Source organism: Pseudopipra pipra, chromosome 4, assembly GCF_036250125.1.
Source record: "Pseudopipra pipra isolate bDixPip1 chromosome 4, bDixPip1.hap1, whole genome shotgun sequence".
Taxonomy (NCBI): Eukaryota; Metazoa; Chordata; class Aves; order Passeriformes; family Pipridae; genus Pseudopipra; species Pseudopipra pipra.
Window position 1 is genome coordinate 70,064,057 of NC_087552.1, and position 26,317 is coordinate 70,090,373.

Genomic DNA, 26,317 nt, shown 5'->3' on the forward strand with positions numbered 1-26,317 from the left:
CACATCCATGACTGTGGTATCTCCTAAGCAGAGAGTTACAAAGAAGAATTCCACGTGGAACACAATGGCTATACCACAGCTCCCTAACTCCTTGCTGACTTTTTAACCAAACACCATTAAGGCTTATCTACAAGGGACGATGCAGACTCTTTGCAGAGCATAAGATGTGTGACACAGCACCAGAGATACACAGAGCTTTGGTTCTCACCTCACCTCCAGCAAGGCTGAAGCACAGACCAGAAGCTGCAGTCTGTTTCCACCACTGAGGGAGACACATCCTTGAATTTAAGGCCACTGTTATAACCCAGTCCGAAATACTCTCATCCACATTAACTTCAAAATGCTGGAAGCCTACAGTATGATCAGTGTTGAGATGGATTCTCTCTTCCAGGCACCAGACAGATAACTCCACTGACAAGTATTAAAAAGGTATAAACGAACTCAGAAGGAGTTACCAGCTACTACCTCTCTGTGAGTGCCTGGGATTGCATCAAGACTTTCAATTGCACCAGTGAGACATGTAAAGTCCTTAATAAAGGAGAAAGAATAAATAGCAAACTGAGCGACAAACACATAAATAGAAAGTGGTTTCATCAGTTTATTGCTTTTTGCTGCCACTTCACAGAGGGTCGAGTCCACGCAGGCACATTCAAAGCAGCACACACAATCATGGAGAACAAGGTTTTATCACAAGCCATAAAACTCACAGAAAAACAATCTAATCCTACAGCGACATAATCTGAGAATTTCACGGTAAATACAGTATCTCCAAAAAGCTATTGGCATTTACAGTAATCAACCTGATTATTTTTAAGTTGCTGAATAAAGCAAACTGGTGAGGGACCAAGTGCTCAGAAACACATACTTCAGGTGTATTCAGGACATCCCCCCAATGCATATATTCTGAAATCTTTCAAATTTTCACTAATGCTAAATGAAATTAAGGTATTTTGCTTCCAGTTTAAATACCAGGAGAAAATAATTTTAATTTTGATTTGCATTTTAATATATTAACTAAAAGGATATTTGTATAAAACTCTTCACACATGAAATACTTTTAAATTAAACAATATATTACACTTACAGGAAAAACATAGACTAGAAATTTATTGCTAGTGTAAAAATTAAAGTTTCTCATGGAGGAGGAGGCTGGATTAATATGATTGCTAAGAACACAGACAGTGTCAGTGACAAAAACTTCTGATTTTCAAATTTGCTCACCACCCACAGCTGGCTTTCAAGGACACGTAGGTACATGGGAATTATGAAAGATGAGGTCCACAACTTTCTCCAGAGTTATGCTTTATGAGCTGATGTCATTTCATTGCCTTTTAGAATAACAGTGAGAATCAGTCTGCTGCATTCTAACGTCATTGTTCACTAGATCTTCTCTTCATGGAATAAAAATAACAAAACACAACCTCCCTAATCTTGCATTTCAAAACTTTAGAACTACAACTACATTCATATCTTTGCCCATAACAAAAGGAAAAGTGGGAACATTCACCATGTGAAGAGTCCATGATTATGAACAAAGTTTCTAGGCCAAGCTTTGATCGACTTGCTAAAAAGCTTTCACTTCCAAAGAAAGCCTCTTTCACATAGTGTAGATTAAGCAACACCACTAGTCAGTGCAAACAGTCATATCTAATACTCAAGTAGTTACAAAATAAAAATGAATGCCAAAAGTTGCTTACAGATCTGCACAGCCCAGTGTCTTTGCAGTGGACTGATTTCCATTCACAAGAACATATATCTGTAGCTTTCTTCTCTTTCCTTTTTAAATATGCTGGTTTCAGCAGTTACCTGGCTTGTTACTAGATTATACTGCTTTCTCAAAGTGATTTTCTTCTTTACTTATACACACTCACCCAATTGCTGACTTAAAAGTTCATAGAAGACCAACAACTCTACCTCCTCCCTCAATCCAACACCCAACACTAGAGTTCATAAGGGTTATCAGCATTGCAAACTATTAAGGTGATGATATCTATACTTAATTACTTAAAGATCATAAAATCAACCAATGGAAATTGTAACCTAGTCATAGATTCTATTATTGCTAAATAGTTCCTACAAACTGGTGTTTTACAGAACCAGCAATCCTCAATTCACTCAAAAAAAAAAGGGGGCAGATTTTGTATTAATGCCACTTCTTTAACTGGGGTAGGATTCTAACCCAATACATTAATACATCAATGATTTTGATATCAATCATGAATGCCAAGGTACTCACTACTCAGTTGTTGCCACAACAATTCCTTTTCCTTCAACTCCACTCCCGTGTTTCTCCTTCGCACCAAAAAAATTATTAGCACAAAACCAAAAGAATATAAATATTTGAGGGGGGAACACAATGCTCAAGTTCAAGTAATGAAAGACTTCAGAAGCACACGCCCTTCTTTTCATGGTATGCATGAAAAGGAGTCAGACACCAAGAACTGGAACAACAAAGACAGGAGTTCAGTGGAAAACAACACTCGGGTGCTGTTAGACAATTCAGGCCAGCGATGTGCGTTCCACATACATCTGAAAACAAAAAATCTGCTTTTATTCAGACAACTTAAAACATTTTAAATACTTTAAACACATCTCTCTCAACTCCAAGTCGTATTTACACAGCTATTCACAAAAATGTGCAAAGTAAAATCTGACAAAATTAATTTACAAGTCCAACAAACTGAACGCGACATTAAAAAAGGCAGCAGGGATTCCACGTCCATTTTATATACACTTTAAAGAACTAAAGATTGCAAAATGGTTGATCTGGAAATATAACAAGTCCTGTCCATGCTGCACATCAGTCACTAGCTGTCTTTGCTGCAGAATTCACAACGTATCCCTCCAGTGAGGTCTTTGACAACTTTTTCTTTGATCAGCTTCTGCAGGAATTTTGTTTCGCTTGTCACATTGTGCATAGTTTGTCCGTTCATGGCAGCCATGCAGAGGTTGTTGTAGTAGTGCAAAGGTGTGCTGGGCTGGTCCAGGTCATATCCAAATCCTGCTATGCTAACTTCATCACACAAATGTGTGGCCAGAACAACCGCTGTGACCCCGATTGTAGGTACGTTCTGAAAAAGGGGGAAAAGTGAAGTTTGTTCAGTTCAAACATATAGTTTATAAAACCACAGTTTTTGTAAAACATTTTACACAATTTAATGGCTTGGTCTATTCCCTCTGCTCATTTAAAACTGAAATCAATTAATCAGTTAAAACTAAAACTAAAAATCAATTCAATGATCAAGTAAAGCTAAATACTCCAGGGTAAAATACCAATACAACTTGAGTATTTGCCTTTAATGAGGCTTTTGGCTGTCAACACTAAATTTTTTTTTCTGTGAAGACAAGATGCCCTCTTACTGTGTAGTTAAACTGCAAGTGAACCCTCGCTCCAAACACTCAAACAACTCCTGACATGCAGTTAAACTTGACATTTCTTGAGTTACACTTATTTCAGTCTTGAGCAACAACAGGCTCTCTAACAAACAGTATTCTTCAGAATACGACTTTTCACTGAACGACCCGCGAAGAAGGCAAATATACTACGATACAATACTGATACATACCTTGGTAAGTTATGTTATTCTAATAAATAAATGTAAGAAGATCCTTCAAAGATTCGTGCAATAATTAGATGTCTTCTCACATAGTTCAACAGAACTAGTGACAACCAATTCCTTCAACGCATAGTTTATGTAACAAAAACGCAGTGTAAAATTAAGCCAGGCAATTCATCACTCTGTACTACTGCAGGAGCAAAGGACATGGAGGGAGGATATGCCCATCAGTTGCTACTGAGTACTCAGCACACACTGCATTTCCAACAACTGCAAGGTTGCTTTAAACTGGCCTGGTTTTCAGACTCTCTCTGCTTTCCCTGCAGCTGGAGACACATCTGTCCACAGATGATGGCTGGTTTGCCTTAATGGCACTGTTTGTAACACACTTAACATATATCAAACGTGTGCTTTTGAGTATTTCACATCAGTCACAAATATGTGTGAGTGAACACACTCTACTGGAGTGAATTTATGTCTCACAGCATCTGAATGTCATTTCATGTCAGTAGGCACAGGCATAATACCTCATCTAAAAAGGTGAGCTGAAATCTTATTTTGATTTTGCACAAGAAAATACAAGAGTCTTTTGAGAGCACATAATCTCCCTATCAGTTGAGACTAGTTCTGAAACTGCACTGTTTGATTCACCTTGTATTTTACTGTCTCCCTCTGGTAAAAGGAAACCTCTTACCTTATCCCAACCCCAGAACTTTGATCGAGGCTCAGGGAACTGTAAGATGTCCAAAGCTGTCTCTTTGATAATGACTGGATTTAGAATCCGAAACTGCTTTGATGTAAAAGGAATTTTCTCAGCAACCTCCCTCCAAAAGAAGAGTCGCACCCACAGAGGCTAAAGGAAATAAAAAAATACAGTTCAAAGGGAAACTCTGAGACAGACTCAGTAGCAAATACAAGTTACAGAATTCACCAGGGAGTCTGAAAAATTCAGGAAACAGTTTATGACTAAGGTGGTTCAGAAATACCAGCTCAAGTGACTGACCCAAAAGAGGAAAATCTTCAAAGTATTTGGAATTGCAGGGAGGACAGCAGAGGGAAAAGTTGTTTATTCTGAACATTTGGCTGCACTTTGTGTTAATCAGTCAACATATCCACCAGCACCCCCAGGTTCTTCGGGCCTTCCCCAGCACAACTGAGCAGGCAGCAGCATTTAAAGAAATGAGGAAGGGAACCACAGTTTTCCACAAAGACTAACCAGGCATTCTGAAGAAAGCACTGGATTTAAAACAATTGTGCTCAGGCTTTGAAGAGAAGAGCTGCTGTTTGACACCATCCAGCTAGTGATAAATGTAATACTTTAGAAGAGGATTTTACACAGGACTCAGAAAGCTAGATTCTGATCTCATGCCACTGCAATCAATTAGATGCCCACTAATGGAAGAAAAAATACTACAGCACACTCATTTTACAAGTCCATAAAATGAGTAGCATTAAGCAAATGACAAAACTGACAGAGCTGCAACATAGACCTATATTTTTTTAAACAGGCTTTAAGGAATAGAAGCTTAAACTGATCAAATACAGGTTGTAACGGTTCCTATCTTTCCACCCGTAATCTGAATCCGTTCACTACAGTACCAGTGCCTGCACAGAAGCTGAGCCAACTGAAAGATGAGTATTTGAAAGAAGTATATTTGCTGTTCACAAAATCACAGAGCCACTGAAGCTGGAGATGAAGTGATCCAACCCCCCTGGCTCAAGCAGACACCCCAAGCCAGATGCTCAGGACTGCATCTGGATGACTTTTGAGAAAGATATCCATGGATATTCAACTCCACAAGCTCCCTGGACAACCTGTGCCAGTGCTCAGTCACCTTCCTTAAGGTTGAAAAAAAGTTTAAAAAAAAAAAAAGTGTTTCCTGATGTTCAGAGGAACCTTCCAAGTGTTTCAGTTTGTGCCTCTTGTCCTATCACCAGACAACACTGAAAAGAGCCTGGCTCCATCCTCCTCAGACTTTCCCCTCAGATATTTATGTACTTTAACAAGATGTTATGAGCCGTCTCTTCTCTAGGCTAAACAGTCCCAGCTCTGTGAGACACAGTAGAGTCCCTTAAGCATCATCGTGGCTCTTCAGTGGACTCTCTCCAATATGCCCATTCCCAAATCAGATGCTGGCTCTGCATCAGCAAAAACAGCAAAGCAAGGAAGAAATGTGGGAATGAGCTGATCTGCTCCTAAGCCACACAAAACAAGTACAGGTACTCTTTTCAAAAAGCACACGCTCCCAACATGTAACTCACTAACAGAGGATGCTGCAGATGCCCAAAAGCAATCATTCTTTCAATCCCTTCCACAAATTTTAATACAGAAAGCCAGCCTTGTACTAGTCATTCTTCAAGACCAAACCTTAAAACGTGAAATAGCCAGAAAGCTTGTAAAACAAGAAAGTTAGGAATCCAACTCAAGTTACAAAGCTGCTGGTCATCAAAATTACCACACTGCTGCAGGGAAGGTCACAGACCAACACTGTCTTGCCCCCAGTAAAAAAAAAAAAAAAATAAAAAAAAAAATCAGGAAGCAGAAGTTCTTCAATTTGCACAAATTCATAGATTCAGGAAAATCTCCCCTCTGCAAAACATGCTCAGATTATTAAAAACAAGGCAATATTCCTCACACACACTCCCTGGACTAAAGTAGTAGTAGTAGACAGCCATGGCCAATATTAAACAGACCTTCCCACATGATCCCATATTGTAAAAATCACAGAATTAAGAAGGGAATTTGGAGTATCTAAACTAGCATAGATCAAACAGTTAAAAAACTTGGCAGGCTTTCTCCTAAATCTCTCTCAATAATTTCGAGTGTTTGTTTTCAATCTGTGGTCAGAGAAACCTAGTTACCAGTTTTCAACTTGCAGAAATTATCTGCCTGCAAATTGAAAGAGGTGGAAGCCACCAATTCAAAGTTAATTTGGAAATATGAAACCCTTTCTATCAGTTCCTTAGGAATCTCTGCACTTCTTTAAATGTTCAGTTCGAGAAATAAGCAACCTGATTATTTTAGATGATGTTCAATCACATGTTTAACTGCATGTATGCCTGTTGTAGCAGTACAGGCTTTAGCTGTTAAAAAAAAAATGAGTTGGCATTCCCAAATGAGTTGGAAATCCCATTTTTATTTTGGGCTCTACAACCTTAAACAAGTCACTTGAACCTAATGTGAAATGAATTACACTTTAGTAAACAGCCTGTCATGTAGCTTGGTGTGAACCACCAATATCTGCAGAAAAAAAAGAAGTGTTACTGTCAGCACGGGGCTTCAACGTGAATGCTGGCCCAACTGTAACTAGGAGACAGAGCTAAAAAAATCCCACAAAGTTATGTAAAAGATCTTCAGCACAATAAAACAGGAACTAACATATGAATCAGCTCCTTAAGCACTGGAAGGGAAAACAAACAAAAATACAGGTACACAAGACTGTCACATTACATACCAAGGTTTCATTTTTCACCATTGCTTGAAGCCAGTTGAAATCAACACTTTTAAACAAAACAGCCACAAACAAGCTTGCAGGAGGATACTCATGTTCAGAAAGGGGGGCTCCTTCTGGGTAAGTCATCCTTATAGTTGTTTTGTTACCAACGTGATCTGTGTATCCTTGAACTGGTGCATCATTTAACCTAGGAAAAAAAAAAACACAATGGTGATAAATTATATTTAATAAACACAGGTTATATAATCTCATTAAAATATCAGACACTAAGCAAAAACTTGTTATTTAGCCCACAGATGTTTAACAAAACACAGTACAGTGTTTTTTCAGATGCTCTATGTTTGTCTTGCGCACTCATCCTGCCCTTATTTTTGGGAGGAAGCCAATTCTATTTCTACATTAAATGGCATAAGTGCAAAACTTTGAAAAGATTGAACAGAAAAGTAACTTAAAACAGCATTGCAGAAGTTCCTGTCTATTGACTTGTGTCAACTCAAGAGGCTTAAAAGAGGAAGGGGAAGAAAACACACAGAAAGTTGCCTGTATTATCCTTTTCAGATATATATATATATATATATACAGACACACGTACACACAAACTCACACGAGTATTCCACACAGAAAAGCATTCAAATTATCCCTACAATGCAGTGTAATGCATCCTATGGGTTTATATCATTCCAGCTCACCAAAAATTTAAATGCTGGCACACTGCTGACCAGAGCAACATCATCCTACTCCATCAGTTCTGCAGAACAGTGTAAGTCCTGCAAACTTTTCTGAATCAACACCTTCACACTGCCAGCCCTAATTTTCAGAGAACAGCTAACACAAGTTCTCTGCCCCTGCACATGCTAACAGGTTTGTTTACCTTTGTATAAGAGCTACTGACTTAATGAAATCTTCCCTTTATAAGAGGAGCAAGCCATACTTTAAAACAAGCTGGGAAACTGCTTCTATTAAATTTACTTGTGACTTTACATGAATAAAAACAAGGAGAGTTCAAAGAGCAATGTTTAGAAGGCACAAATACAGAGCACATAATCCAGATGTTAAAAAATATGCACAATCACAGAAAGCATGTGTTGACCTTGCAAAGATCAAGGAAGATAAGTGTGCTATAAAGGCATAAGCAAACACCAGTGCATACTGAAACACCAATTAATGTGTTTGAAATAGGGGTTATAAAAAAACAGTTCAAATAAGGATCCCAACTAGACAAGGGGAAAAAAAAAAAATCACAGGTGAGTCCTCTGAAAGCTTGAACATATGAATGGATAAAATCATAACTGTCTACTTTTCTATGATTTCACTGGTTTCTATCTCATTTCTGCCCATGGGGGTTTTTTTGTATCTGAGGTCCACAAATAATTACACTGAATTCCTGGCTTGCAAACATGACAATTTATTTTGCTCCTAAGACTTCAAATTCCATCAAGCCACAAGTAAATTTATCAAAAGCACTTTCAGAAAGTCCTACGAGTTGCATAACTGTTGGAGATACTCTTCTCTTAAAAAGAAAAAAAAGTTGGCTCATATAGTAATGTTGAAGTAGTTGGAATCCTTAAATGGAAAATATGTACCTTATAACAATATCAAACTGATTCAATAAGTGACCCAGCTCTGATCCATGAAGAATTCCACCACTGCCAACAACAACACAACGCTTACAGTGTTTTGACTTCAAATCTTCTGGTAAATCATGCTCAGGCAAGAGTTCGAGAAGATTTTTAACCTTGTCAAAAAACTTGTGAAATCCAAATGGAGGTTCATATTTAAATAAAGCTTCATCTTCATTTACATTTTTCCTTACAAAGGGAGATATGTCCGTGCTATATTTCTCTGCAAATAACCTGCTCATTTCTTTCTTCACGTAAGAAGGTCGGCACTGCTCCTGCAGTGCGGCGCTGGCATATTGCTGTGCTCTCTAAAACAAAACACACACAATTTCAGTCAGGAAAGCCAGCTGCAGGAATGTACAAACCCTCTCAGTGTGACCCACCAGCACTTTAGCAAACACGGGGGTTTATTAAAAAATTTTAAACGTGGAAGTACAACATATTTTAAAGCATTTACTCAAACACAGATACTAACAAGTGCAGGGTGAAAAGCTGCTAAGGAATGCCTCTCCACACAATCACTTGAGCCTAGATATGAGGTTCCTAAAGGATAAATTAGGCTAATAGAACTGCTAAGTGAAAATTAGCTGTTTGAGAACATTTGTACTATTATTTACAACAGCAAATAATTAAAAAAAAAGTTAGAACATATGTCTACCTGCCTAATTCAGCAGCAGGTAGAATTCTACCTCACTGCTCAACAGCATGACCTGAGTTCTGCCCGTGGTAGGATTCTACCAGAGACACATCCACTGGGTTAAAGTGCTGTGAAACAGCAGGTTGGACTTGCTTAGTAATCAGAATGAAGCAACACTTCTTTCATAAGCATTGCTGAAACGCTATTGTGAACGACTAAGACAGGATTTTATAAAGAATGCAAGGTGGGGGTGTTTTGAGTCTTCTCTCAAAGACAGGCCACCAAAATAAAAGACTACAGTTCCATATAGCATAAAAAGATTAAACTGTCAGATGAAACTACACATTGATCCATTTCACAATAAAAGCAAAACACTACTCATTATGTCTTTAAAAATCTGTAACAGCAAGAAAACATCTGATGTGAGGAAGAAGAGAAACAGAAAAGGTATTACTTTTATCCATTAAATAAAATCTTGTTTTCATGTTCTCTTCCCCAATAAGCTCTGTAGTGTTTTCCTCCACTATAATTAAAAGGAACATGAGCAAACACAGGGTTCAGAGTCTAAAGATTCAAGTCTAGTGCTAATTTAGTTCTCCTGTACTGCTAAGGAACAGGAAGTGTTTATCTGGGCGCACAAGGAGGGAAGTCGTGCTGCTCTTTTTCACTTCTTTTTCTTTTCAACCAAGATTAATCTACAGAACTGCCTCTACCACGCAGAACTTTTCTGCAAGCTCAGGCATAAACATTACACTGGGCAAAGCACAACTGAGCAACTTCGTGTTGCTGTACTTTGCTGGCAGGACTCAGTGTATCTTTGGAAGAGTCTCATTTTTAAGGCTGACACCTATCAGTAAAAATTAATGCCACTCACATGGCAACTGCCCCAAACAGTTTGTAATTAGCTACTACCTAACTATATCAGAGCAATCCTCTTTCTTCATCCTGCACCTAACACAAACAAAATGAATCATGAGACAGCAATAAGCATAGCCCATGCAGTCTTTAGGTTTACTTGGCTTAAGGTGTTTGCTCTTCAGAATCAAAAACATGTTACTGAAAAAACAAATGAGTCAAATGAGAGGAAAAGGGGAGGCAAAGAGGCTCAGAAGGGGAAATACATGCACTGAAGATGGTGGGAGGTGAGGGAAGCTGCACTTGCAGTAATGTTATAAGACTGTCTTAAATCAAGGCTTCTGCTGTAAGTTGTGTCAGCATTGAGATATTCGAAGCTAGAAATGTAACAGCTCTAAGCCAGGTAAGTTCTGTTATAAAGTGAAAACAGGCTAAGTAGCAAAGGCTTTAGTGGTGTCTGTTACACTGGCTTAAAAGGCACATACAAAACTGTACATAAAGTACATAGCTGCTACCTTAAATGAATAAATTAAATAATAGCTGCACCCTCCTGCACATTTGCCCTGTGATTCCAAAAACATCTGACCAACTATGAGTCAAAGCAGACCAGGCAGATGGCTTAGGTAAAAAAAAAAAAAAAAAAAATTGGTTTAATGTGTTGGGTTTGGGTTGTTGTTGTGTGCAGTTTTTTTTGATACGTTACTTTTCATTTGCATCAATTTTCTGATCACCAGTGTCATCTGCACTGACACAATAGCAGGACTAACATGTCCACTTCAAACATTAAAGTCACAGTTACATCATTTTACCCCTAAAAATCCAGTTTCTCTATGCACTTCTGTTGTCGTTCCACAAGAACAAAACCCAGAAGTTCTATGGCATGAAATGAAGCATAACATATTTTCCCTCACAGAAAAATGTCAGCATTCTAGTTCTTTGTTGTAGAGCCCTATAACTCTTACATTGTCAATTAATAACCTTTTTTTTTATTCCAAGTGAAAAAAAAGCAAGCCAAAAAATACCAACCCTTACACGATCGAGGTCCACGTACGGCATTTTTGTTCTGTCACATTCTTCAGGGCCAAAACGTAATTTGAGGATATAAAGGAAGCACCCTCCGACCACAAAGAGTACAAGAACTCTAAAAACAAACAGGAGGGTGAGGCGTAAGAGAGAGGAATAAAAAAATAATCTTTTTTTCCAGCGTTCAATCAACCATTAAATCAATATTTTTAAGCAAATTTAGGACAGTTGAATACTTGCATTTGAATCAAACCAAAAAAACCTGTTGCTTTGTTCACTCCAAATCTTTCACAACTCTTCAGAGCTATCTGCAGGAAAGTATGAACATATGTAGATGCTTTGATAAGGAACATGTTGCCTGCATTATATACTTGAAATGCTCTGATGAGTCAAACAACTCTCCTCACAAAAAGAAGCAAAGAGTGACTATTGTTTTCTTCCGTAAAGGGCAACTCTATCTTGGATTATGTATTTTCATGCAAGTTAAGAAGAAGAATGGAACTTCAAATTGCATGATTTTGGGCCAATGGCAACCACTGAAACAAAACTTCCAACTTGCTGGCAGGACACAATGCAGAATTTAGACGTTCAGGTTTATACTGAGAAGCCTAACTTGGTTATTTACACCCCCAAAACATGGAGAAGAAAGAAAAAAAAAAAAAAACAACAAACTTTAAAATTGAATAACACAGACTATCTGTATTTTTGACCTACTGATTTCTCATTCCTAAGGAACACCACTCACTGTTGATGTCAAAATAGTCACTTAACTCATTTCATGTCTAAACCAATCTGTAAAAAAATTGCATCATTATTTGGTTAGAGTTCTGGTTGTTGCTCAAGTATGTAGTTTGAGCTTTATAACTGATTTTTGCTTCCCATGGTCTCCTAAGGGCCAGACATTTGTTTAAACATCTTTACAAAATATACAACTTACTAAGTGTCCAGTGCTTCTTGAAATTATTTCAGATGAAGTTAATACAGATTTTCATTTTTCTTTAAAAAAAAGTTTGTAGCATATGAACTAATAGATGCAATCCTGACAGTCAGTTTGCAGTACAGGCTACAAACAAGGTGACCACTGGAAAAGCAGCACTGTTCTCACATCTCATTTAAATAAATTAAATCTTGCACTGACAGGTGGCCTAAAACCTTCATTAGCATGTTAGGCTGCAACCCCTGGAAATCAAAAAGCAGGGGATTCACAGCAGATGAATGAGGCTGGTTTTCACCCACAGAAGTTTATCAAGTATCCCCAGATTCAGCTGGGGCTGCACCATTCAGGTGCACAAAACACCTGTGGATATAATTGCTTGGGTTTGGGTTTTTTAAGCTCTAGGACCCAAAAATTAATGTGGCAAGAGACTAGTGAACTTCTTTGGTGTAAAATATGGTTCTGGATGCACATGAGCACATATTTATTAAATATAATTTGATGTCAAGTTATAAACAATGGAGTAAGATTTTCGATGCAGCATTTCAGAAGTCTTCATAAACAAAGTAACTACAAGGAAACACCTCCCCAAAATACCCACTCAGCATCTGCTGGCCTTCAAAGCCTTGACACTGGAATTTTTCTGGATACAAAAAAAGAACTGGAAATGCCCCTGAGCAAAGTACTAGGATCTCACTTTGGCTTGGGCATACACGTACTACAAGGAGTAAGCGCAGGCTCTTAAAAGGGTTTTCAGTGCCCCAGGGAAAGCTGTGTGCCCAACCCTCCATCCAGTGCCTGTGGCAACCTCATGCCTTGATTTCTGCATCCTTTTTATAACTGTCCAGGCTACGGGAAGAAATATTGACCCCTCTGTTGCTGTGACAATGACACTTACTTGCAAGTACCTTTTAAAAACCAGCTTGGTCTTCTCATCTTCATGTGCAGCCACCTTACACCATTGCACAGGAGGTGAATGATCACTTTTCAGCTTCACAGCGTTACTGTCACTCAGCATTGCTGTAAAAAAAAAATTATCATAACTTTTGCTGAATTGACAGGATGTCCCCAGACTGACAACTTTGTTTCCCGAAGACTGTGATTCTTAGTTACAGTATCAGGAATACTGAATTGTTCCTGACCTCCTCCTGATCAATAACACACTCATTTCAGCTGCACCACCAGAACATGATTCTAAAAATGCTGCCAGGCACTGATCTGTGCATTCTTCATCAGAAGCCTGAAGTCTAATAATTGCAATTACATCAGTTACTGTTAAACACTTTTGTTTGATCTGGTCAAACACACTCCAGACAGGGAAAAAAAAATAATGTATACAATATACTCAGGGTATTTAGGATCCCTGAATCAAAATCAAATCCCTGCACTACACTACCCTGCAGGCTTCAAGGATGCTCACAGCATGCAGAGCCTGTACATGCCATCCTCAAAACTGGAACCCACATTTCAAATCAACTCCCCGGTTTCCCCAAGGTTCAGCAAACCTGACTCATCATCATTGCTCTCAATCTAATACTGACCTTTTCAGCAGCCCCAACAACACAGCCAGCAACTTCAACAGCAAATACTGAAGAGAGTGTGGAGAAGGTTTTGCCTGGCACAAGGCAGGAGCAGAAGGCTGCCAGCACAAGGGTAGTTTCTACGCACAGCAGCAGCTCCCCTCCAACAACCATCAAAGAGTGCACGGTGCTCCCTCACAGATGGGCAGGTCACTGATCATTAGCTGGCAAGAAGCAAGCTCGCTGCTTACCTTGTGTAAGCTCCCATGAATTTCTGTCAGCACACTCCAGTTCTGATTTTGGAAAAGAAAATGCAGGCTGGCACATCAACTTCTCACCATCAACCAAAGATGTGAGCAAACAAGGAAACACTGTGCTAAGCCTACCCCTATGAGCCTGCTGGTTTTCCCCTGAAAGGAGAAGGGATATGGGTAAGGGTGTTTCCTACCCACCCTTGGCAGCACTCCCTTTGATGAGCCAACCATAGAAGGGTGCAACCCGCTCCTCCATAGTGGAGGATTTCAGCCCTACTCATTCCCTCTGATCTCGGTGCTTGCCCCTCTCTGCTGCAAAGGTCCTCTTTAGGTCTCCTGCCAAGAGCTCTGTCACAAAAACTATTTAAAGAAAAAAAAAAAGCAAGGCTAAGGGAAGGCTTTCATTTAGGGATCCCAGTTCACAGAATATTCTGAGTTGGAAGGGACCCATAAGGATCATCAAGTCCAACTCTTAAGTGAATGGCCTAGAGGGGGATCAAACCCACAACCCTGCTGTTATTGCCACCATGCTCTAACCAACTGAGCTATTCTCAGGGATGATCTTCCACATTCTCTTTTCCACCTCTCTTTATTTTATATAGTGATATGACCCACTTGAAACCTCTACAAATCTCTACAAGCCTTTACAAACACCTTGTTTGGATGAACAACTGATGTTCTTAAACACTAGGATGAAGGAGCTGAGGAGACAAAAGCATCCCCTCCAGAACTCAAATCCAGGCCACTGAAGTTTCAAGGGTATCTAATTCAGAACTAAGTCTCTTTGCACAGTCATGCATCATTTCTCAGTAATAAATTTGGTACGCACAGCAGAAGGTCAAATAACACAAACCACTGTGAGACAGGGTGGGACAAGCAGAGATGAAGATCAATAACAGCATCTGAAGTCTTCTGAAGAGGAGACATCAAGTGATGCCTTCAGGGTGACATGCAGGTGATAATAACTCACAAAACAGAGCAAGGCAAAAAAGTCCTCAAATTACTCACCTAGTTGTATTTACTAATTGCACAGGCTCTCTGAGCTCTCACACCCGTTTGCAGGCCTTTGTCACAAAGCTGCAGTATCTTAAACAGCCCCTTTTAGCAGATCTGAAAGCACTGTACAAACTGAAGTCAGTAGCATTATGCTTGTCTAGGAACAGGGTAAACTGAAGCCTAAGGGGTGACATCCCACAGTCCCCCAGAATTCTAGCAATTAAGCTGGAAATCGAATACAGCTCCTGTCTCCCACACAAGCTGTCAAGGACACAAGTCAGCAGGTCACAAGGAAGCTATCAAGCCTTAAAAGCTTCTCCTTTTCTCAGAACAGCACCTCATCTCTATTGCCTCCATCTACACCACTGAATAAAAACTGCATTGAGGAGCAAAACTGGGTGTTGACACCACCACCCCAGTCATCCACATCACAAGCCCAGTTTGCTCTCAACTAAGATTTGCAGCAAATCAGTCAAGTCCACATGAGTAAAGGCATCAACAAAATTTGTTACAAGGACCACACCCTAGTGTTAGTTATGGATCACCAAGTTGAACTGTTCTACCTTGAGATGTTCAGTGCCAATCCAGCAGGACTTGTACAATCACCTTTTATTCCATGTATGACACATGTTCTTCCTGCCACACTACACAGACAAGTCAGCTCAGCAGCCCTCATCCAGCACCTTCATACTACAGGACCCGGTACTTTCATACCAACACACCTTGAGATGCCAGGTATCCATAGGGATCATGTTGCCAGCATGCACAGGGAGCAGCCCCAGCTCATGGAACCTGTAAGCACGATCACACCAAACAAGAGGTGATCAGAGGACGCTGCAGAGCTGTGGAGGAGAGCGTGAACAAGGCCTGCAGACCACATGGAAGCTCCAGGATCACTCCACGAAGTGCAGAGAGTACACTCCATCAGATCACCTCAGAGGAGACTGTATCAGACCAGCACCAACAGGTGGCACCCAGCGCTGTTTGGGAAAGGGAAGGGGATCTCTCACCGACACGGATGGCTGACGGCAGTGACAGCGTTAAACAAGGCAGCAATTATATCTGTCAGTTCCACACATCTCCACAAACACAGCTGGGGAGAAGTATAAAATGGAACCTTATTTTTTTTAAAAATGAAAAAGCAGGAAATAAGCTTCACCTAGAAGTCAACCTTCACTGTTCTTCCCTAGAGAACAATGCAGGTAATAACTCTTGGGTAAACATAAAAAGGTAACTTGATCATAGTCTATAGGAACCTACATCAGAACAGATTCTGCACAAAAGAATCAGTCAGACCAGGTACCACAGGGTCCTGCTACCAGCAACGTGACATTGTGAGGTCTGGCCACGGTACCATTTCAGGGAACACACTTCAGGTTAACAACACATTTTCCAGCACTTTGAATCAAATCCGTAACATTTTACAGCTTGAATTCTAAGGGCAAAATTAAAGCCTCACTGCCTTAACATTGGTCAAAGCAGGTTTATACTTTTTTCCAAATAAGTCTTTCCTATTCTAGGACCCAGGTTCTCTTGTAACTTGACAGAAAGACTTACATGTGAAAGGCTGTTCAATGCATGCATGTAAAACTTCCTCATTGCCTAACTGCACTAACATACTCCTGGAATCATCCTGCAGCAAGGAAGGACACAGCCAACCTCCTCTACTGTATAAATCAATGAGAGTGTCCTGCAAACACCATGCTTTGAATCATACTTTTCATGAAGCCTTTCAAAACAAAGGGAAGGCTACAAGAGATCTGAAATATGAGGAAGGAACTGAAGAGGTGGAAAGTGATGAAGACAGAAGGGAATTAAACAAGAATGCAAGACTACAATAAGCTAGTGGTATCAGAAAGTCTTCCCTGCCTCTGAGCAAAATAAATTCCAGCTGTCCTCAAACAGTTGCTTCACTCATCCCAGATGTGGAAAAAAACCCCAAGAAAATAGACAATTTAATTAATCACCTCAGCACATCCTTTCCAAGTCCAACTCTTAGTATGTACAAATTTTTTTTTTATTTTTTATATTGTTTATATAACTGATATAATTTCAGTTTTCATTTCCACAGCAACATTCTTTTGTCAGTTCTGTTCACTACAGATGATTCCTTTCTCAAACAGATCAATATATATATACAGATACATACATATATCAAGTCAAAATGCATCTATCCAAGGCAGCTTTTTTTAATTACTCAGGGTTGGATCCTGCAGTCTTTATTGAAGTCAATAAGCCCCTTCCACCGGCTGGAATGGTGTAAGAGTGTTCAAAAGAGCAAGGTAGCAGTAACAAGCACCTTAGAGTGCACCTTTCCTACAGTCTTCCTGAGTTTAAAAAAAAATAAATCTGTGAGTTTGCAGAGAGAACCAGGGCAGTTAAGATACCAAGAGCACCAAAGAGCTGTTGCATACAAACACCACTGCACTCCTCCAGAAAGGGGCCCTGCTACAGTTGTTTTGAGAGCCATAAATGCAAATGTCTCAATCTGCATACAAAAGATGGCTCAGTAGTACTGCTGTGTTACAATCACATTTTGCATTGACGTTTCTATAGCTACTCATTGTGGTGCAATTAGTGAGAACTCAGGGGATTTAAATTTGCTTTTCGTCTGCTGAACTTAAGTGCTCTGTCCAAAGCTGCTTCAAAGGATAAATTGTCCATCGGTAGAACATGCTCCAAAGTTTTTTGTGGTGTTATTATTTTCACCATAATTTACTTCTGTCTCATTGTTATTCTTAAGTAAACAAAATTTCCATACTTGGAGTATTTCAGAAGCAATTAATTTAAGCCTTTGGGATCGCTTTTTATGTGGGGCAACTCCGGGCTTTGTGGGCAAGAGACACCATCTGTTCTAAGAGCTGTACAGCATCCAGCACAACATCATCTTAGACGACACCTGAAGCTCCTAAGAGTTGAAAATACAAGTTAACTTTCCCTTCCCACGGTACCACCACAAGCATAGAAACACACAGCTTTACAAGTCAGTCGATATCAGGGTCTTGCTTCACAATGCAGCCTTTGAGGTTCACATAAAGAGATCAAGGAGCTGCAGTGCAAAGCCCACAGCAAATGGAACCTGAAAGTCACCCTTATATAATGGAATTACTAATCACAAATGATGGGGCTCAAGCAGGCATTGAAACAGAAGGTAAAACTAATGCAAAAAATACCCAAAACCCACCTGGCTCCTTTCATGCCTTCTCCTCTAAATCAGATACACATAAGTTACCTAAGAAACATACCCCCAAACCCAGTAAACGATAAGATGAAAGCTACCTGGTATTGAGCAACATTTGTTTCAAAAAAGAAAGGTAAAGTTAAAAGGCAGAGAAGGTGTTTTCACAAGGAATTAACTGGAGCAAGGTACTCTTTATTGAGATCGGACATTAAATTTCAGCAATGACCTCTGCATGAGCTTCTTGTTCTGTGGCTTTTAAAACCAACAACAACCAAAAAAACCACCTCAGTTATACAGCAAAACATTATGCAAGGAAGAAGTTAGAAGAAAAAAATTAAGAAAACTTAAACATAATTTCAGATTGTTTCCTGGGACACATTTGGAGAAAAAAGATGACAAAAATCTAACTGACAACTACAACACAGTGTCTGTGATTACCTGCAAGAGTTGGGCCCATGAAAAGTAACACATTTCAATCCCTTCTCACTATCGACCAAATAGATGAGATAATAATTTTCATTAAGGCTTCCAAAATTGATACAGTATTTTAAGTAGAAAGTTATTTATTTACGTAAAACCACAAAAAATAGTTTGGTAAAATTTACAGTTAGGATTAATTTTGTTTGCCTCTGCAGTACTGAAACCCACAGAGATCAAAACATAAGGGCTGAGACATTAAAAAAACAGTAGTGGCTAATTAGGTTGTAGCTTTTGTAGTTTATGCTTCAAAACCAGATGAACAGCAGAGCCTCTTGCATGAAGATACCTAAGAATACAACAACTTCAACTTCTTGATCTTCCGTTCTTAAGACAGTCATTTCAAAACAGATTCAGAAATCAGCATAAAACTCTCCCCGTTCCCACATCCACCCGAAATTCGTTCAACTCTCTTTACTGGGCAAACCAGTCTTGATTCAGGGAATTTCACAGTAATGTAATTTTTCTGTCAATGAATACAACTGCTGACCATCAATTCTAATATCGAGAAAAAGAAAACAACCTAACACATGAGGGTTTCCTTTCCTTTCACAAGCTAAACTTAAGCCAAACACTCCTCCTTCTCCCCTCCTTGCCTCAGTTTCCCTTATTTTTGCCAGAGTTACATGGAGCCTGTCACTGCTCTTTTGGTGAGGTGACAAGCAGTGCAGGAGCTGGAGTCAGGTGCATAATGTTTTCTGTCTGCAGCTCCTCTGTGGTTTTCACTATTTCCTGTGCTCTTCTGAGTTCCTTACCAGCATACCACCTCTGACAAAGGTAGTCCATAGTCCCTCAGTGTTCCTCCTCCAGGACTCTCCTTCCCAAGTCTCCTTATCAAAGCATGATGCCTTCAAACCCTTCCCATGCTTTCAGACTTCATCATCCTTTCACAGGAAACAATAAGCCATAATGAAATAAATTTTGCAAATAACCTCTATCTGTTTACATAAAATATGATAAATAATTTTATTTTTTAAAACCAAAAGCAGATCAAGCTTCATCCCAATAATTTTTTTTTTTTTGGAGGGGAACTGGTAATATAAAGAATAAAAGAGCTGAAGCTTAGGATTGTTAGTTGTGCACCCCATTTATACATACACAAAGGACTCTGCAGTCACAAGTGTTGTACAGTCTAACTGTTGCCTTACAACTGCAATTATTTTTATCCACCCAAAACAGAGTATTTCTTAAATACAAAAAAAATTTGGAAACATACTATCTTCTGACTTAGAGAATTTGTTATTAAAAAACCCCAATCAATCCGAAAAAAGCATATGATCATCCTCTAGCAAGAGGCATTCCAGAAACTGCAATACAGTGAAGGACCGCCTCACTTTCAGAGAATGTTCTGGGTTGGAAGGGAGCTTAAATATCAGCCAGTTCCACCCCTCTACCATGGGCAGGGACACCTTCCACTAGAGGGGGCTGCTCAAAGCCCCACCCTACCTGATCTTGAACACTTTCAGGAATGAGGCATCCACAGCTTATTTGGGCAACCTGTGCCAGTGCTTCACTACCCTCATAAAAAGAATTTCTTCCTAAGATCTAATCTAAACCTGCCCTCTGTCAGTTTGAAGCCATTCCCACTTGTCCTGGCAACACTGAACCTTGTCAGAAGTCCCTCCCCAGCTTTTTTGTAGCCCTTTTTGGTACTGGAAGGTGCTCTAAGTTCTCCCCGGAGCCTTCTCTTCTCCAGGCTGAACAACCCCAGCCCTTTCAGCCTTTCTCTGTAAAAGGGGTTCTCCAGCTCTCTGAACTTCTCTGTGACCTCCCCTGGACTCACTCCAGCAGAGCCTCATCCTTCCTGTGCTGGGGCCCCCAGAGCTGGATGCAGCACTCCAGGTGGGGTCTCACCAGAGCAGAGGGACAAAAACCCCTCCCTCGACCTGCTGCCCACACTGCTTTTGATACAGCCCAGAACACGGTTGGATTCTGGGCTGTCAAAGCACAAGGCCAGCTCATTCCAAGCTTCTCATCTCCCAGCAGACCAAGTCCTTCTCCTCAGGGCTGCTCTCAATCCACTCTCTGCTCAGCCTGTATTTGTGCTTTGGATTGCCCTGACCAGCTGCAGGACCTTGACTGAACTTCATGAGGTCAACTTTCCAATGACTTGTGCAGAAATTATTCCAAATTTTAAAGCCAAAATTTAAACACAGATTTAATGGATCAGGAAAGCTAACAACCTGCCCAGATGTTGAAATTGGAATCAAAATCTATACAAGAAAAGTAAAAAGCCTTTTATCTGGATGGCTCCATTTGCCCATAGTGACAAAATACTCAGGAAAAGCAGGGAGAGAAGAGGAACAGACAAGTTATCCCAAAGGAACTGTTTCCAATTGAAAAATCGCTTTCTATAACACAATAAACATTGAAATATCTTCTTACAGGACTTTTGTTCAATGGTACCTGACAAAAAACCTTCAAAACCACAAGCATGAGGAAAAATTCCAATGATACTAATGATTTGAGGGAGACTTATCAGGAACATGCTAAAGCATGAGAGGCTCTTGTGTTATAAGCTATAGCAATATATTCACTGTTGGATATTTATCTTCAAATAATCTTCTGATCACCATCCTACCACTTCCTATCCTAAGATATAAAAGAGACAAAAGCCAGGGAGCTGTTGCTGATTAGGGACTGACAACTTCTTGCCAAAGAAAAAAAAATTAACCTAAAGTTAAAAATTAGACACTTCTGTCAATTATTTATTCATCTACAACAATATAAATCCTATAGTTAAGTTTCTAACATATTCAGATAGTTCAAAAACTTTCCTTGAATATTATTTGCTTAGTGCCTATTACTATTGAATAAAAAAAGCATTTGACAAGATACCTGTTCTAATGAACAGAGTCAGTTGTTTTGGTTAATTGAAGACTACATCTTTGATAGCAAAACTCTTTAGCCTATAATATGGTTATAAGCACTTACAGAGGGACATTATGCACCAGTGTAATCAATGTGTCTTAGAAAATGAACTTTGAATGGAAAGGCTTTTTAATCAGACAATAAAAAGTAAAAACCTATGTTATCTGTACAACCTGCAGTTCATTTGGTCAAGATCTTCCTCCTCAGAAAATACGAATTTATTACTGCACCCATGTGTGTGGACACAACTGGCAAAAAGTGAAATAAGGAGCAAATTACAATTTCAGAGCAGCTGACAGACACTCTCAAAGGTACTGTGAGAAATAGAAACCTAAAGCGGGTGATGATTTCCAATTAGAATTTATTATATGATGAAAGCAAATTCAGCACTGGGTGATCAGGGAGGGGTTTTAACAACTCCCAACGCCTGTCACACCCAAAGAAGACAGTTATTCTACATTTATTTCCAGCTACTTCATGAATATTCACTAACATAAGCATAAACATTACACATTGTTAAGTCAGATATTCAACAGATGTTTTTCTTAAACAAGAATGTTATCTATAAGCATCCATAATATACTGTCAAGTCAGACATTCAGCAGATGTTTGCTTGTTATCTATACAAAGTTATAAAATTTTCGAAAGGTGTTATTATCTAGCTAAATAAACAAAATTCCTTCGCTATAAATCTTACACAAGGTAAAAGGGAGGTAACTTGTTTTATGTCTTTATAGGGGCCCAATTAAGTTTCACGATTTGTTTTTCTTTTCTCTCTCCAGGTTATATTGACCTTACACTGTTTTCCTTTTAATTAGCTCGAATCATCCTCTCAGTTTATCGCAGTACCAACAGGATGACAGGTGAAAATTATTTTGCCTGCAGTCATGAATAGCAGCAAGCAACAACAGTGCCCTGAGGCATCATAATCTTTTTCCCTTGCCTTAAGACACTCTACTTGTGTTTTGTTCTAATTGTTTAATGGCTCATTCCTACACCCTCTTCCCAATATCAACCACCAACTCATGAAATCATTAACAACCTTATGTAACTGTGTCTATTTGCCCAGTTTTTTCCTTCGGGAAGGAAACACATAACTAGGCTACAACTTGCTCTTAGTCTTGGGTCATCCAGATAAAACACACACAAAAAAATGGTTCCAGCTCAAACCTAGACCAATTATCAGCTTAATCAGAGATGGAGTGAAACGCCGTCACTTCCTTTCAGCAGCATTCACAGGAAGCTTTTTAGACATTAATAGTGCCTGCTAAAATAATGTTATAAGAAAAGAACTCTTAATGAGGTTCTAAATGATAGTTCAATGTTCAAAACAGGGATACTCTCTTAATTTCACTTCTGGCTTGGCACCCTCTTCTCTATCAAGTTTTCCAGACTTTTCTGTGAAACCTCTTTCAGGTGCCCTGAAGTGAGGAACAGCAAAAAAATGTAATAAATAAACACCAGAAATATCAACAAGATGTGCTTCAACACTTAAGAGGGCTGCTGATGCTTTGTGACAGATGAAACCAGTACCTGGATTTGGAATTTTTCTGATTCCCAAGTAAGCAACAGAAAGTCAAGTGTCGCAGCCAAGCAGGAAGAAACAGGTGAGTTAAAGCATTGCTGTTGTGAACAGTGTGATATGAAAAAGATAAGTTTATTTCTTACAAGGGAAGCTTCTTAGACCCCCCTCGTCCCTTTTTCTTCTGCAGGAAATCCCAGGTTTCCCCTCCATGCTACTTGTGTAAGAAACACTGGCCTGCCTGCTCTGGATGTTCAGAACCTGATGTCAGCCACTCCTCAGGATCTGCTGAGGCCAAACACAAACGGTGAATGAACCACAGTGTAACAGCAGGCAGCTGCTTCTCAGAAACTCCTCCTGTGCACATCTCACGTGCTCCTTTCACATCCTTCTCCCCACAGACCCACACCAGAGGAAGCACTGAACCACTCCAGCACTTTGGGGAAGAGCCACACAGCCAGGAAGGGAGAAAAAGAGCCCAGCGTATCAGCACATCACCCCCTACCAGCTGGGCAAGCTCATGGCACACAAGCAAAGATATTTCTGAGCCCCTGCAAGGAAGCAAATTAGGTCTTTCCCCTTACATGGGAAGTTTGAGGAATAAATCTTTCCTAAAAGAAATGGTCAGAAAAGACAGGGCATGGCATTAATCTTTACCGAGCTAAGGAAACATGCCTTTTTCAACACAGTCAAGATGTTTCATATTACATCTGAATTATGGAGCAGAATAGCACTGAACAACTGGTAATTATGGAACAATGCTAACAGCACAGCAGCATTTTTACCAGAGTATCATCTAACAACACTCCAAGAGATCATGGTAAAATCACACTTGAGCCGACAGAAGCAAAAGAAGAGATGCCAAAAGCCTCCTGTGAAGAAAAGGCTAGAAGGGAAACTACAATACAGCAAAGAACATTGCTGGAACCAATTTTAATGCTTAACTTCTGAATCCAAGACTTCAGGACCTAACAGGTAGCAGAGAGTGCTGATGGGATGGGTGAAGGAAGAGCTTCTCCCAAGGATAACAGAGAGCTTCGCTTGTCCAGCTTTGCAAAAACAGGTTGAGAGTCTGTCCTTAGATACACCAAACATGTAAACAAAGCTAAAAGCAAACAATTCAAACAAAAGTACAATGTTAGCACACAGGAAAAAGCGGACATAAATAAATAGGGACTAGGAGCAAAAGATTCCTGAGTAGCAAAGGAATAGCCCTCCCATAGAAGTAATGGAAAATAACAGACTACACGAGTTTTAAGGAAGTCCGTAATAAATTAAGAATAACTTTATGAGAGCTGCCTGTCACAGGGAAGACTCATGTCTGAATTAGAGTTGGGTGGTTTTGAAGCTCTGGATGCGCCTGCTGAAGATGCTTTAATCTGTTATATTTGAGCAGGTTTCATTCAGACTCACTTGTAGCCTGAAAATTATGCCATGACAACTTTGAAACACTGTCTGGATCTTATTCAGTACATTAGCCTTTACCAAAAAACTCAAGAGCTACTTAAGTTTTACAGGCTCTCTTATCTAAACAAAACAACTTACCCTCCAAGTATTCCAACTTCACAGCAGTCTTGGCACATTTGATATCCGTCACCTAAACTGATGTACGCAAAGCAAATGAAACTGAACATTTTTAGCCCGTTCTCTTCAATAAAAGGAAGTTTCTACTACCGCAATTTGTCTTCCTACATCCTGGCCCTAACTGCCTATCAATCACTTGGCCAATTTAATGAAACTCCACGGAAAGGAGGATGCTAAACACCAAGAAGTTCCAGGAAACCCGAGGTGGGATGAGCTCATTTCTCATCAGCCCAGAGGAAGCAGAAATTGCACTAAAATGCTTTCATGCACTAACCCTCCAGCTGCATTTTGACCTTTTAAGACATTCCCTCAGTCTGGCTAGCAGAGGGCTTGGGAGACAGCTCAAGATTTCCTGCTGTGTGATCTAGAAGGGAGATAGTAACCTCGCTGCAGCAGATGGAATAACAGTCTGCAGGGAAAACACCCCTCCTAAACCGCATCTGGACAGTCGGATCGTAAACTGCGTTTAAAAACACCTATCCACTTTAGAGACATAAAGAATATACTCTACAAGTTTTCTTCGGAAAAACAAAAAACATGCACCTTAATCTACCCTTTTTTCCCCAGAAAGAGACAAAGCCAGCCATTTTCCACAGGGAGAGCTGTTTACATCCAGTAATTTTATGATTCATTTCCTATTCATTTCCATAACTAAAGAGAGTGGCAAAACAAACATGCCTCCTCCATCAGCCTCATGTTTTGATCTTGCCTAATTAAATAATAAATAAGCAAAGCTGAGCACACATGCAAAAAAAAAAATAAAAAAAAAAAAAAGAAGGAAGAAAACCACAAAAGAAAGTCTTTTTCGTGAGCAGTGCTGAAGAAAATAAAAAGGTTTTGGCAGCAACAGCAGAAGCCGTATCTGTTTTGCACTCACATCACTCCAAGCATGAAGAGAGAAAATCACCCACAAAGCCTATCGCATCCCGCAGACAGGCAGAAGCCCATAAATTCTAATCCGGAGGCACACCCGAAGACAGCCGCCGCTACATCCTCTCCCTCCCTCCAGACAAACGCGGCTCCCATCGCCCATCGGCCCCGAGCACTCCCGCAGCCCCACCTCCCCCGGCCCGGGCGCGCCGGTGCCTTCCCCGGAGGCAGCTCTGGCGCTGGTGGGGTTGCGGTGGGGGGGGGGGAGGCACATACCGCGGACTGCAGGCCCCGCGCCGGGCCTCCCCCTGCACTGACCACCCCCATCCCCGCGCCTTCTCTCTCCCCGTTTCCCGGTGCCCCCCGTGCCGGCAGCCCCTCGGTACCTGCGCCGTGCCCGGGCCGGTGTCTCCTCATGGGCGCGGGGCGGCCCCGCCGCAGGTAGCGGGGCCGGCGCGCGGGCGGGCGGAGGGGAAGGGGGGGCGGCGCGGCACGTGGCGGCGCGCGGCCAATGGGAGCCGAGCCGCCCGCGCTGAGGGGGCCGAACCCGCCCCCCCTCCGCCTCCTCCGCAGACCCCTCAGTGCCGGGGGTGCTCCCCGAGGAACGCTGGTTTCCTGTGCCCTTCTTTCCCTGAACAAGTCGTGGGTTTGGTTGGTTGGTTGGTTTTTTTGTTTGCTTTGGTTTGTGGATTTTTTTCCCCACACACGCATGGCCCTGCTGTCCCCCTCCTCATCCCCTCGCTGCCCGCACACTCGCCCCCTGTGGAGAAACGAGGTGGGTACTCCCACCAAAAAAAAATAAAATAAAATAAATAAATAAATAAATAAAACACCGCGTTTTAGCTGGTTTTTTTTGTGCCGGATACCCCCAGCAGCTCGGGTGCGTGAGGGCTTTCAGGCCTCTCCGCAGCCGTTTTAGGGAACTGTCGTTTTCCTGACCAGGCTCGCCGCGGCGTGTGTTA

The 26,317-nt window shown here is 40.6% G+C and overlaps 1 protein-coding gene across 3 annotated transcripts; it reads right to left on the minus strand.

Moving 5' to 3' along the window:
* Nucleotides 1-574: 574 nt before the first annotated feature.
* Nucleotides 575-25,845, minus strand: ST3GAL5 (ST3 beta-galactoside alpha-2,3-sialyltransferase 5). Of its 3 annotated transcripts, none has more exons than XM_064653480.1 (7): nt 25,742-25,845; nt 12,989-13,100; nt 11,150-11,264; nt 8,596-8,939; nt 7,013-7,199; nt 4,252-4,410; nt 575-3,071 (listed from the first exon to the last, which is right to left on the minus strand). In XM_064653480.1, exons 1-7 carry the CDS (start codon nt 25,770-25,772, stop codon nt 2,808-2,810), a joined length of 1,212 nt encoding a protein of 403 aa, XP_064509550.1. In that variant the 5' UTR covers nt 25,773-25,845; the 3' UTR covers nt 575-2,807. The 3 variants fall into 3 exon arrangements, with proteins under 3 accessions (XP_064509550.1, XP_064509551.1, XP_064509549.1); XM_064653481.1 differs by having other exon boundaries at nt 12,979-13,100; XM_064653479.1 differs by lacking the exon at nt 25,742-25,845 and having other exon boundaries at nt 11,156-11,264.
* Nucleotides 25,846-26,317: the final 472 nt, after the last annotated feature.